Here is a 15,142-nt window from a genome sequence, read left to right as displayed (position 1 = left end):
ATATCAAGTACAGTGATTGTTACTAATAGCAATAGTCAAGACGTTGTCTAGTTTTCTAATTTGTATTATCTTAACGTATCAAACATAAACAAATTGGAGTGTCTTAAAGTTTTTATATTGTGATAATTATCGAGTATACGTTACTATTTTAAAATTAAATACTGTAAATTAAAACTACTAAATGAATGCAATTACTTAAACATTGCACTTCTGTATATAAATTTGAATACTTTTAAATTAATTAATTAAAAGTTAATTTGAAAATAAGTTATGACATCAGTATTAATTTGAAAAATCGTTAGACGAATTTAATTTAATAATTTATTATTTATTCATTTTTTAAAAATTTATTCGTGAAATATTATTTAAGCATTTTAAAATTTGTTTACAAAATAAATTTCGAGTATTCAGTTTTTAAGTTTACCTCCTGTCGTTGAAGAATGGACCTTTCCGCATTTACGTCACTTCTGTTTTTTTTTTCGTCATCTTAAAACGTCATTCTGAGATGGAGCATGCGTATTATTCATACTATCGCTGCGTAGTTATAACGCCTGAGTGATCGCTTTCCTGCTTTGCAATCGCCTTCGTTACAGTTTTAAGGTTAGTAAACAATTTTTATTTACGTAAATCGATTACAAAGCATTAAAAATGTACGATTTAATTTTTAAATGTTTGTAATATGCATGAATTTTTCTTTATAATCATTTTTTTCTGAATCGCGGTGCTTTGTTTACATGGCGTATTTTCTCAATCTAATTTTACCATTTCACCACTTTGAATATTGAGAAAATTGCCATTAGAATGCATTTAAATCTTGCACAAAATAAAAATAAATGACATCGAATATTATTTTAATTTTTTTCTAATACAATTTTTCCTAAGTCTCGATTTATGTTCCATTAACTAAAACGTCTTATTTATGTTATTTAGCGTGAAAATGCGACTTTTCTTCGTAACATTTCTGATTTTTCATTATTTATTTATGGATTCGAACGTTGAATCAGTTCCAACGGCCGAAAGAAAAGGTGAGCCAAATAAGGAAACCAATTTTTTTATATTAAGCAAATGATTTTTTTCTATTTAAATTTTATCTATAAAAATTATATTTAAAAAACGAAGGAAAAAATAATAAACATAAAATATATTATTCCGTTACTATAGCGACTAAATAACGTTTTTAAAAAAAAAGCTTAATGGGTCGTCAAGAGTTTAAAAAATACAATCAAGTAAATATTTTAACGGTAAAAAGAAGAAGGGGGAAAAAAAGATTAATGCTTGAGAGAATAAAGAAAAATCGATTTGACTAAATGTCAAGTTATTACAGTTATCTATGACGTCACAGCGATTAGTCTATAATAATAATAAAATGATGGCATAAAAGGATTTACCATTATTCATAAAGGACACATTTAATATAAAATTATTATTCCGCATCAGATGATGGTACATAAATTTAATCGGGTAACATATTTTTTGTAGATATAAATCAGATGATTATTTTAATCTGCTTAGGATTTCGTGGCGCAATTTCCCCCTCTTCGGCGCTGAATTTCGGGTTTATAAATTAATTTTAAAATATTTATAGAATGATTTATTTTAAATTAATATTACTATAATTGAAAAATGCAAATCGCTCGAAGCAAAAAATTAATAAAATGTTTCATCAAAATTTCTATTAAAACAATGCATTTATTTACCAAACAATTTTAATAGTATACGCGCTAGCAATTTAAATGCTAAATTGCTAAATTTAGCGTTATGAAGGAATTTAACATTCCGCAAATCGTACGTGTATGCGCTTGTGGAATTTTAAATATTCAAATAAGTTAATATAAAAATCGATTCGGAGAAATGAAAGCGTTATATTATTTATAAATAAAAACGAAAGAACGAGAGATAGAATATTAAATCAATAAATTAAACTCTTCGGTTGATTAATCGTTTAAATTTGCGGAAAATCGACGTTTTGTCTTCGACTCGAAGTAGACGTAGCACACGACGTAATATTAGACGACGCGTTTCCATTAGCATTCATATGACATAGGATGACCTCATTCATCTCTTCTTTTTCCTCGTTATGGAAAGAAAATAGAAAAATGATAAAATGGAACAAACGGGAAGAAAAGAAAACATTTAATTAAAATTCTCCTTCTAGTGCAAATTTAAATTATATATTTTTCGTATAGAAATATTTATCGAAATTTATTACATTAAAAAATTACAGTGAATAATTTAAATTATTTAAAATATTGTTCAAGCAAATTCGTGTTCGATCACGCGAACGCTGCTCTATATTTTAAAATAAATTCAGCCGAATATTAAATGTCAAAACAATCTTCGGCACGTGATCGCTTGCGATTTTAAAATGTGTCACGCAGTAGCGCGTGCATGTTCGACCGGGAAACCGTGTGGAAATCACGTTATTGATCTTAACATTTTAATATGTCACGTTACTATTCAGAATTTACCTATTAGCCTAAAATGTATTTTGCCATCGCTGATGGAATCTGAATTTGCTATTTACGAATGCTTTTTTTGTAGATGTGAAAGTATTATATAATGTGATATTTTATTATCATTTTTTTTTATTATTCTATTGCTTTCAAAAAGGAAATGAAAATCAGGTGAGTACTAAATTTTTATTAACATTTTATTGATTATAAGAAGCGATGCTAGAATTGTAATTAATGATCATCCAAAGATAGAAAATTAATTAATAAAAAATATTTTTAATTTTTCGAATTCTAGTCTACTGCTACGTTTAATAATAATAAAGTTAGAGCTTTCCTATACACTTGTGCCACTATATAATCGAAATTAAAAGTATAGTTATATATGTAAATTTATGCATTTTCACAATGTTGTGGCGTATGTACTGTACTGTATCATAAACTGGACTTGCTCTGATATAAATAGAAAAAGTATTTTCTCCGAATAAAAATATTTATCTTCCTATCCTTAGTGATTAATAATAAAATATAAGACGCTCTTTTTACCACATTTAGCATTTTAATAATATACTTTGTACATCTCATTCGGATAAATTAAAGACATAACTGTCCTAAGATATTAACAAAAGATCTTATCCGGTTATTGAATTAACAGGATACGATTGACGAGATAATACAATACAGAGTCTATGGCGTCATTCTATCAACGTTCCCATTTGATTGAGTATACGCGAAGATTAGATGGCCGTTGCCTTATCGACGAAATACAGTCCTAGCAACACAGGACTATCGAGTTTTTTGATAAATGAAATTGCCTTTTTCCATGAAAATCGAAGTTGATCTTGAGGTCCGTGTCTCTCGTGATGTGTTTCGAAGATCGAGAGCCAGCGTTATAATTTAACTTTCACGTATTAGTCCTGTATAAATATATAATTATAATTCTTATTTAATAAAGGTAAACATTATCAAAGTTTTTTTTTTTTTTTTGTTCAAAACTTTCAAGTAGTATCCAGGATTTAGATTTCCATTAATAAAGGAAAATGTCTTTAGGCGTTAAATTATTTTTCGATGAGTCTTACCTTTAAACCATTTTTTCTAACATTATTTGTGTTTTATGTTTCGGGTAACGATGCTTTGCCTCTACTGATGCAATACACTGGTTTGTGAACAGTATTCACTGTTTACATCGTTCCACTAATATGGCAGACTCTTCAAGGTCGAACAAACAATCTATACAAAAACATAAAAATTCCAACTACACTTGCCGGCATTAATCACATTCATTCGTTTGGTTTTGCTTTTCAGATGACTTTTCTACTGACATTTCTACTCTTCTATGAATTTTTCTTTTTTATTAATTTCTTCTATTTTATATTGAATTTCTAGTCATTTAAAAATTCAATATAGTTTCGTTTTCCTATCTTCTTCCATTTAGGGGCTTTTAAAATGAAAACCCAAGTAATATGAAAAGAATTTTATTTATAACAAAAAACTAAATTTTATTTAATAATGGAGTTTTTTGAATATTTCATCTTCCTAACAATTAACTTTCGCAAGTTTCATGTTATGAGATAATAACCGGGTTTATTTCTATATTTAAATTTTCACTTCCGCTGATAACCAAACGATTGCTGACGTAATTCTTTCAGTTGTACGGTGCAACTTGATATACTTTAACAAGTGTGAACCATCTTGCCGTGCTTGTTATTCACGTGCCGGGATTTTCCAGTCAATGTAGTTAAGTCAGTGACATTTCAATTTTAACTCCACAAATTCGGGAAACACTTGCGCTCGTTTACATTTCCCCCCTGTATCAAATAACTGAATACGAGTGGGAAAATACGTGGCTATTATTCAATATTCATTTAATTGACTATGAAATCGAGAAAGCGGTAGACGAAAGATGTAAACGATACATTTTAAGTTTACATCTTTACCAAAATATACAAATTTTTAAATAAATTGACAAAACTGGTTAATTTTTAGTATTTGAATAGCGTTACTTAAATATGTATATTTCATTGAATGTAGTTTTTTTAAATGCCCTACTATATAACTGAAACGATAATTAAATTTAAAAAAGCAATTTATTTATGTATAATGTTTTATTAATTCTTATTTGTTTTTGAAAGACATATGCTATAAATATATCATACATTCAATTGTAAGATCTAAATAGCAATCTAAGCTTAATAATATTCTATAACTCTAATTATCTTTAAACATATTGGGAATATTCGATATCGTACAATGAATATCGACATTGAAATGTAACATTAACATAAAATATACAGTATATTTTTATTAAGTTGTATTATGATAAACTAACGCGCATTCTGTACTAATACAATTATTAACACAGTTTATAATATTATCTATATTATATATAGATAATCAACTGTTGAAATGTAAATATTTTTATATTTTTAAAAATCGAATAAAGAATAAATTTAATAATAGTAGTATAATTGAGAAAGTCTAATCATTGATAGATAAAGAAGATTCTACATAATAGCATTTTGTGGTTTCCTTGTGATTAATGTAGAATTTATGATTACAGTAATAATACTCCATTTATAATCATGGTTTTTTTTAGAATTCTAGAAATTTTATGATTGATATCTAAATTAGGTTGCCACCTGTCGTTTTGAGGCTTGATGATTTCAATTCATTAAAAAGTGAGATTTCCACTCAGGAAGTCAAAGCACAGTAAGATGGTATACTAGTGGATAAATGTTTTTTGGGATGCAATAGAATTTATAAAATGCGAACAATTTTATCAGTGATTTATTGTATTTTGCAGATAACTATATACTATATTTATTTTACTTTGATATCCTTTAAATGAAATCCTTATTTTGTCGACGTGAGATATTGTAAATCACAGAAAAAAACTACCATTTACTATTACGTACCGGTAACACTCAAGTATTGGCATCAATATGCAGACCACTGATTTAAAGGACTACATTATTAATATCAGTTTATCAGACGTCAGTTCCAATTAATTTATAAAACATTATCAAATTATATTTGTAGGATATGTAATAAAACATTTATAATCCTTCGTAATCATGCAAAATCAGTTAAGAAAAAAATAACTATTTTAACCTGTTAAAAAAAAATCATTTTTCTATACATGTATAGAAAAATGATTTTTCAAATTTTTATTTTATTAATTTAAAATTATAAGACGATAATAATACTACTAATAATACAGTAAATAATAAATAAATATAATAATAATAATTATTATTATTATTAAAAATTGTCACGTTATTTATTTATGTCAAATTATTCATTATTCAAAATTATTATTCATCCTATTAAATTTTAAATAACATTTAAAATTTAATCGAACGAATAAACGCATTTTATAGATATAATTATGTCTTTATATTGTGTTAGTAATTAGTTTTATTGTATTAATATTAATAAAGATGAATAAATAGCAACATAAGTATGATTAATAAATTATATTTGAGTGTAAGATAAACACTACTTTGTTATTTACTTTGATGATTAATTATAAACCGTATTAAACTACTACAATATTATCGATTATTTTAAAAAATGTATAAATGAAATATTAAAATGTTATTAATCAATGCTAGCGAATTTAAGTGATCGATTTTAAAAATGGCATAAGTTAAATTTGTATATTTACTAGTTTTCTAATGATATTAATCACTCTAAACGTATCTAAAATGACTTTTTTTAGATTTCCGGAAATTCAATTATGATTACTATTATGCCTTCCACATGTCGTTTAGTGGTTTCGATGAGTATTAAACTAATCATTAACCTTTAATTTAATATGGACTTACGTTGATATCATCTTGAATTCGTATGAAATTTGCTTATTAAGCATTATTTCAAGCTTCAAATATCAAGTCTACAAAAATCTTTTTATTATATATATATATTGCTAAAGGTCACGTTGAATTGTTTAGTTAGTACAGTATATGTAGATGAGTAGAGGAGTTAATCTTACTAAAATTAACTTTAGGCTATATAAATTTTGCTGTATCGATTAGTAAACATCGATCTGTTTATTGTAATCTGACTTACTATATAATTTATTTTTTATTCGAATAAAATAGTTTTCAGAAAAAATACAAGTAATCACATATTCTTGTTCGTTTTTGCTAAATAATAATAATAATAAATATTTGTGTAATAACTGGTTATAATAATTATATTTTATACGCTGCCACTGCTATTCTGGGATGATAACAGCTAGACAAGGTCTTCGTATTATTTTCAATTTCCGCCTTGCGATATCAGTCGAGCGTATTTCTTTTCTCCTTAATTAAATTTTTATTACTAATCAATTGACCGCGATGATCAGGTCTTTTTCCTTATTCGGAACGGATTTGAAATTTTTTACGTAAATTTGAAAAAGAATGAAACCGAAATAAAAACTACGCTCTCCTGACACGTCACTCTATACGTCATCCAATAATTAAAAACCGAAATTTTTCAGCGCCACTTCGCGTTGTGTAGCGTAGGGATTACATCATTCTTTTAGAGCGACCAATCAGAAGGGGTAGGTGTGGCTTTCGTTGAGTAATCGTGCCGGGTTTCCCACCCTTAGGGTATTTCAGCGGATGGTTATTAATTCTGCGGTTATAATTCGCCGGACAGATGGCTATATAAGATGAAAGCATCCTCACCACCTTCCAATTCGGTACGGATTTACAACAGTCAGCTAAAAGAACAATTGTCCGACGATAAGAAATCAACAGGCGTGGAGGATCGTATAGTGTTTTATGAAGTTTCGAAAGACCGGACTAGCTGCGAAATAACTGTGAGTGTTGCGAAGGAAAATCAAAAGAAGCATTCGACCAAGTTTGTGTTCTACTTTATCAAGACTTTGCTCATAATGTTTGCTTTCACGCAAGCTCTTATACTGATTGCAGTTTTGATTTTGGCAATTCAAGCTAGACCGGAGGTGAAAATACTTGAAAAATCAGAAACTGTGACTGCGGACTATGACATCAAAGAACTGGCACGTATGGCTAGAGATTATAATCGTAAAGTCAACAGAGAGGGAGCGTGTTCGAAACCTGTAGCGAAATTAATACCGGTTAGCCAGTCACCAGAGAAAATTTATAAACCACACTGCGCTATATTGCATAGGTGTTCAAACGATACTGGATGCTGTCACAGCGATAAGAAGATTTGCACGGCGGAGAAGACAGAAAACATCACACTACCTTTCAAGGTCAGAGAGCTGTTGAAAACCGGCAAGTACAGCGAGAGGCTTGTTTTGCTCTCTTTCGTTAATCATACGAAATGCGCGTGTAAAAGTTTATTCTCCGATTCAATTTCATAAATTCACTGTTATAATTATTTATTAAAAACCAGCGATTGTAAATACAGCTAAAAATCTGGATGTGCCATATTTATTAACTTAATTTATTATTGTTTGTATTTAATTTGTAATAAAATATTTGCATTTTCTACTTTTGTGTTATGTTGTGTTATAATCACTTAAAACTTTTTATGCAGTAAAGTATTTTTATATAAACGAGTAAAGAAAATTTAAACTGAGTAATGACTCACTGCTGTTATCGTCTTGATGACGGATTAAATACACAAATATTTGAACGTTGCTTTCGGAATATTGAAATCTTAAATATTAATTATTAATTCAATGCGAATATTAAAACAGTTTCGTTAGTATTTAAAGTCGCTATTCCTTTAAAATATTTTCCAAACTAAAATATTTTTTCTTAACTTCACTATATAGAAATTTTTGAGGCAAATAAAACTAAAATTATACAAATTTTATTGGTATAAAAATTTGACTATATATAAAAAGTATCTAGTTTAAGCAAATAATAAGATAGACTTTTCATTTTAATTTGGATAATATAGATGCTAGTTATATCAAAAAGTTATTTTAACTAAACACTTTGTCTGAAAGCCAAACTTTGCAACAGCTATAGTAACTAATTTGAACTAAACGATAAGGCTATATTTACAACAATAACAAGTCTCAGCACGGTCGTAAATTAGGGTGTATGTAAAGCAATTCATTTCTAAACAATCTATCTCATATTGCAGATATGAGATAGATTTTACGTTTTACTTGTTTAATTATTTTAATTTTCTAATTTCTTCATCAGTTTTGCATAATTTGAAAAACTTGCTTAATTTTATAGTTTTTACAGGAATAGTTTAATCTTAATTAAAAATTTAAGTTTAGATTGAAGTATTAAGAACACGTAATATTTTCAGACAGTAGACGAAGAGCAACAACTAGATCAACTTCGACGCCGTAATGGTAAGTATATTTACTAGTCTAGAATACTAAACAATATATTGGTTTTAATATTATACTTTTTAGTATTCTAGGGACTGCGATAATAATAATAATTATCAAATAAATATCAAGTTTTTGTATACTTCACAGTACTTAACACGTTATTCTTAAGTCTTTATGAAATAAGTGAGAAGCATTTTAAAACTATGAAAGAAGATTTTACGAAGTAAAAAATTTTTGTTTTGTTAGAGATTTCGTCTTGGATACTCAACCAGTTATAAGAATGAAGGTTAAGGTCTTTTGAACGACCTTAGTTGGTCGTTAACATCACTTTCATCCTGCTATAAAAAACATACTGCATTCCTGTTTATCTGAATTGTTTAAGAGTTACTATACATCAGATATCGAAAAAGCATTGAATAAATATGCATTTAAATAAGACTGAAATAAAAGTCTAAAACGAATATAAAGATTTTCTCCTTGAAACAATCTGCGAAACGATCATTATGTCAAGTGTTTCTACTAATTTAATAATAATGTAACTGTTTAGTTTAGATACTGTAATAAATTGTCGAAAGTTAAATAAATCAAATATGATTTGAATCTGTTTTTTTTATAAACAAATAGTCATATAAATGGCTGTAAAATTTCAAAGATTTTTTCTAAAGTATTTTTTCTCGAGGTTCTAAAAGCATTCCTAACAAAATGGAGGCATTAAAGTATTCATAAAAGGAGACAGAAAAAAAAAATCAGTTACAGATTATTACCGGAAATAAACCAGACAAAAAGTTAAATTTTATTGTATATATTAAAAGTAAAATTAATTGAGTTGAAAACTGTTAATAATTCTGAACTTATATTTCAATATAAATAGCATCCAGCTGATTTCCATATTTTTTTTCTTGTTTAGATAAATTACTTCAGTACGATGAATTTACTAGCATAACTTTAAACCTTTTTTAATACTGAAATTTTTAAGATTGTCTTTATTTCACTTTTTCTTTTCACAGCCGTACAATCAGAAAACGAAAAATTGGAGCATGATGCATCAGGAAGAAAACAGAAAAAAAATTCAATTTTACAACCGAATTATTCACCTAAAGATTATAAATTAGTAAGTAATTATTCAGTTTCAATGTTCTTATTTACTTTTGGCCTCATTAGTCTCACTCTTTTTATTATTTACTTTGAAGTTTTCTAGTCTTCGCTTTACTCCGGTAGCTTTAGCTGAGTATATACTAAAATCTGGAGATGAAGAAGGAGTCACTTTGGCTATTGAAGAGTTACTAAAAGAAAATGTGGTTGGTTCTTTGAAATATCAACTGTTTTTATTTTAATAAGTTTTATACTAATTTATTAACTTTGCAGTTAAATAGAGAAGAAGCCATAGCTTATCTCCAGGAGATTAAAAATGCCATGATGGAACTCAAAGATGAAGCTAAAGATCCAAACAAATTCAATGTAATTCCTAACACAGTAAGTTATAATTCCAAATTAACGAATCTTTAATATGTTTGTTAAATATTTTATAACCTGATGTAAAAAATATGTGATAGATCTAATATTAAATGTGCATTTTAGGTAATTTTACGTAATAGAAATTCACAAACACAAATTTCTTTGGCATGAGAATGCAAAAGTATCGATAAAAAGTTACCGCTCCGTTTAGCGTAAAGATTCCACAAAAGTAACTATGCATTGCAAAATCATTGAAATGTTTTGCGATTATTCGCAGATTAATTTCAAAAGATGTTTATTACCATTATAAAAATTAATTCACAAATTGCAAAATTGAAAATTGAAAGTGAAGATACAAGCGAACTTACTTTAATAATATATATTATACGTATATGTTGTAGTCACAGGCTAAAATTTGCCATTTCAAGAAGTGCCTAGCCATTTCTTGAAGCACTAGCACATCCTTTAAAAAAGCATTTGTTTTAGAATCTGTTTAGTTTTTCCAGTCACTTCGTGTATTGTTAGCCTGGTTTCTGTAGATGTTAAAATGGGCGTTTATTTCTGCATTTGTCTAATGAAATTAAAATTTTGTGTAATATCTAATGGCTTATCCTCGATGGCGATTTTTACATATTTTTCTTTTCTTTTCATCTTTGGCTCTTTCCGCCTTGTGTGTACGAAAAGGATCTTTTTGCCATAAAGTAGTAGGTTTGGTCAGATCCACAATGGGGTCGGCTGGTGGTAAGGAACTAGCTCGACGTATCCGGGACTTATAACCAGAGTGGAAGGGACCATCGGGAAATCAGGAAATTTTCAAAGGCTCCGCGCCTGTAGGACTGGTTCCTTTATATTCATATCGGTAATTTCTGGCGCCGGTCCAAAAGTTTCCCACGCTGCTCAAACAAGTCCATCCACAGATACTTATCAACCATGGAATATTTCTGATGTTGCTCGCCTGGATTAGATTCCGAATTCTTCAGAGCGGTAGGCTGACATTTTAATACTTTCAGTCATTAAGCTGTCGCACTTTCGACACTCAATCTCTGTAGTCTGTTTACAGCGAAGTACAGTGTTACGAATGTTATAAAATAAAATTATGCTACATTGTTGCCAACATTACTTTTTATAGCTCACTTGTGGATTTATCATTTATTTTATGTTTGAAACTGAAATATGCAATGAAATTTTTGAATAGTGTATTTATCATATGGCATTTGTTTCCATTTTTCGTTGTTAAATATCATAAATCATAATCAAATAACGTAGCCAAAAAAAATTTCGAGGAGACACTTGTAAAGTGTAGCCTACATTTTTTGCTGTGTTATTACGTGTACAAAAACTAGTTATTTACTAAAATTATTTTGCTAAAATTGACGTATACTCGTAGTCTATATATTAAAATGTATGTACAGTACAGTATCTATGTATTTATCAAATAACTCAAAGAAGTTACAACGTAGAGAAGTTGAAGACATTTGTGAGGGAAAATCTGATTTTGCTTCATTCTTAATTACTTATTTTTGTTTTGTGCGTTTATTTTGGGAATTTTGTTTAGTTGGTGTCGATTTTTCATTCCCGTTAGAAATTAATAAGCCATTGGACATTACACGAAATGCTTAGTTTCATTAGACAGATGCTGAAACAAATACAGTTTTCAACATTTACAGAAATCAAGCTAGCATTTCAAGAAGCATTTGAAGATAAACTAAGCAGATTCATATATAAATATTTATTATAGGATGTACCGTACGAGCATTCCGTAAAATGGAAAATTTCAGCATTGTATTTTAAAACTATTTCTATCCTAAGAGTAGGAAGAGGGCTTTTTTATCAGGCCCACTATAGGAACTTTGGATGATGACAGACGGTAATTCCCTGAAATTCCTGACCGGTGTCTTCGGGTTCATCAGCCTTGTAGGCTGACATCTTTATTGCCTTGGACATCCGGTAGTTATATACGTATATCAGTGACATGATATTAAGTGACGTCATATTAACGTCCGTATTCGTCATATTGTTCGGACGAAATTGAAAATTTGAGAATTTGTTGAAGTTAACACTTATGTCAACAGTCCAATACCAAAATTCAATATAAACTTCATTCTCAAAATATTTATGTATGAAATATATCAGAGTTTACTCATTAGTCATAAAATTCAAAATTATCTTTCGTGTTATATTTTTATAGTAATTAAGATGTAAAATAATCATTATCTACTATTTTTTTTAATGTTTTAGTAAATTCAAAATTTATTATCACTACTTTTACATTTATTAGAAAAATAATACTATAAATTTATTTTCTTGAAACCTGTTGATTTTTTCTGAACAATTTATTATCGGAACGTGAATACATTAAGTATCCTTGCTGTCAGTTACGTTTATACTCATATTTACTCGTGCAAAAATATCTTCGTTGATACATTTGTGTTCTCTACAGAAGATAAAGTGCTTTACTACATTGGATTTTTAAAATTAGGTATTCATATTAGAGATCCGATAATGATAACAAAATCATCATTTTTATTATATATTCAAAAGTAGTCTTTACAAATTCTTTAATCCCTACTGCAAATCATTAATAGTCCCAGCAGAATTCTTTTATGCTAATTTGCTTGTTTCTTTTGTTTGAGAAATTGAAGTATCAATTACATAAATATCATTTTATTGCTTGTAATTTTAATGTATTTTCTTTAAAAAATATTAAGTGATAAAAAAAATTTTGAATTTTTTAAAATCAATATCTGACGTTAGAATTCAAAATTTTTCAATAAAACTTATACGTGGTACGATCCAAAAGTTCGGGGAATGCAGTGATCTACGACAACAAAAGCATGTATTTGAAATTACAGTGTATGAAATGGATTCTACCAAACCACCTCTACGTGTTCAGGTTAATTTCACCCATGTCATGTGATTAGACCGCGAGCGCTGCTGTTTTTTTCCGGAGGTAGTTACCTTTGTCCTGCGACGTAATCAAAGTGGAGTTTCAAGAACAACCTCCAACATTTCGACTTCACCGTGACCTTTCACCGTAGAATCACCGTACACCTTTCTTAGCAATTTTAAAATATCCGTAGGTGTTTTACCTAAACGCTGACAAAATTTAATGTTGGAGGTTGTTCTTGAAACTCCACTTTGATTACGTCGCAGGACGAAGGTAACTATCTCCGGAAAAAAACGGCAGCGCTCGCGATTTAATCACATGACATGGGTGAAATTAACCTAAACACGTAGAGATGGTTTGGTAGAATCCATTTCATACACTGTAACTTCAAATACATGCTTTTGTTGTCGTAGATTACTGCATTCCCCGAACTTTTGGATCGTACCACGTATTATCAATTGACAATGGCACAAATTTTTATACGATGTACCTTAGCGTATGCTGATTCAAACTGTTTTTGATATATAAAATAAGCAAGAATAATTTTTCATTGTTGGATTTTGAAGTGGATATAATAATAAAGTGTAGCTGTTATATACGGTGTACTCGCTTCTACTACTACTAATTATTTACTATTGTATAAAATAAAAATACATATATATCTTGGGCAAGAGGACAATTTGTCTGTACACAAATATTGGAGAGATGTGGCTTCCTCTGTCTCTTATGAATCGACGCCCGTAGTAAATGCCAATAATGAATAAAAATTTTATTAAGTCTGTCCCACCAGAAATATGAACCTCACCCCCTGTATCTCTCCTCCTCAACTTATTATCTGCAAAATACAATAGCACCTATGCTCCTTATATAGTAGCGAAACGAAAAATTTAGCAACGGGGTGCAAGTAAATAAATTAAGAATCGTTGAACGTTGCTTAAATAAAACTGTAACGTAAAAATTTACATATTACGTATTTGTATATGATTTGTTAATGGATAACGAATTTAATAGGTTATATAAACAATAATTACATCAAATTACTGAACAAATTACACTCATAGATGTTTGTAATTACTTTCGTATGAATTTGAAAGGGAGAAAATTATATTTTATTACGTTACTAAATATTCGAAAACCACGAGTTATAACGGTTTACATTTATTCTTATGTTGCAACGAAGGCGATGCAATTGCTCCCTTTCATACTTTGGCTGCGTCACTGGACTCCTATATATAAGTATTCCTGACATATTTCAAAATTTTTGATACATGGCGTCTTGAGATATAAAGCAAAGTACAGCCCATCGCAGACATACAAATATATGTATATATACCCTTTACATCAACATATATGATATTTTATTCCCTTTTTTTGACGGTTTTGGAATCAATGTACTATACTTAGAGAAATTTAAAATATCTAGAAGGTCAAAATTTGACCTATTATAGTACTGTACTTTCCCTCTGTTCTGTAACAGCCGGAAAGTAATGGTAGGAGTTGATTCTCTGTTTAATTGTGTTGTTTCTGGTAAAACGTCTGATTCATAATACGTATACAGTAATACCTCGACTTTCGCTACCCCGACTTACGCGAATCCGGAGTTACGCGATTTTCAAATCTCGTCGATTCGTCTTTCGTTTGAGCGCCACGCAACTCTTGATTACTCACTCCACCACACTATTGTTCAGCTTACGTGTTCGGACATGTCGCGCGGAATAGACGCATAGCTACAATTTATTTTGCGTTATTTATTTCTGTGTTTGTTATATCTGCGGAGACTTGAGAGACTCTACTGTGTCATCTATACGAAGTAGAACTGATTCTTCTGCATCAAACAAGAAAAGAAAAACTTTATCTTTGGAATGTAACGTTAACATTATTAAAAACTTCAATACAAAAATGAAAATGTGTGAATTGGCAAAGAAGTTTGATCTACCGGAATCGAAGGTCAGAACAACTATAAAAGGTAAAGAAAAAATTCTCGAAGCTGTGAAAACTTGACAGAAGACCTCAGTTCAATTGAAAATTTTAGAAAATATAGACTCCAACGAAGAGCGCATTTCTTCGACAAAACGA

At 29.0% G+C, this 15,142-nt stretch overlaps 1 protein-coding gene across 2 annotated transcripts in view; it reads left to right on the top strand.

The window, feature by feature from the left end:
* The first annotated feature begins 455 nt into the window (after positions 1–455).
* LOC136989425 (uncharacterized) overlaps positions 456–15,142 on the top strand; it is a 38,620-nt gene continuing 23,933 nt past the window's right edge. For both annotated transcript variants that reach the window (XM_067287568.1, XM_067287567.1), the window contains exons 1-7: positions 456–600; positions 931–1,025; positions 2,611–2,624; positions 8,697–8,742; positions 9,732–9,835; positions 9,915–10,022; positions 10,090–10,197. In XM_067287568.1, the coding sequence (XP_067143669.1) occupies positions 938–1,025; positions 2,611–2,624; positions 8,697–8,742; positions 9,732–9,835; positions 9,915–10,022; positions 10,090–10,197 (468 nt within the window). In that variant the 5' untranslated portion in view covers positions 456–600; positions 931–937. The remainder of the gene's footprint in view (positions 601–930; positions 1,026–2,610; positions 2,625–8,696; positions 8,743–9,731; positions 9,836–9,914; positions 10,023–10,089; positions 10,198–15,142) is intronic.

This window comes from Centruroides vittatus, unplaced genomic scaffold (assembly GCF_030686945.1).
Source record: "Centruroides vittatus isolate TY-2023 unplaced genomic scaffold, ASM3068694v2 scaffold_520, whole genome shotgun sequence".
NCBI classification, from domain to species: domain Eukaryota; kingdom Metazoa; phylum Arthropoda; class Arachnida; order Scorpiones; family Buthidae; genus Centruroides; species Centruroides vittatus.
Note: the sequence above shows the minus strand (reverse complement) of the source record. Positions and strands in the feature narration are given on the sequence as shown.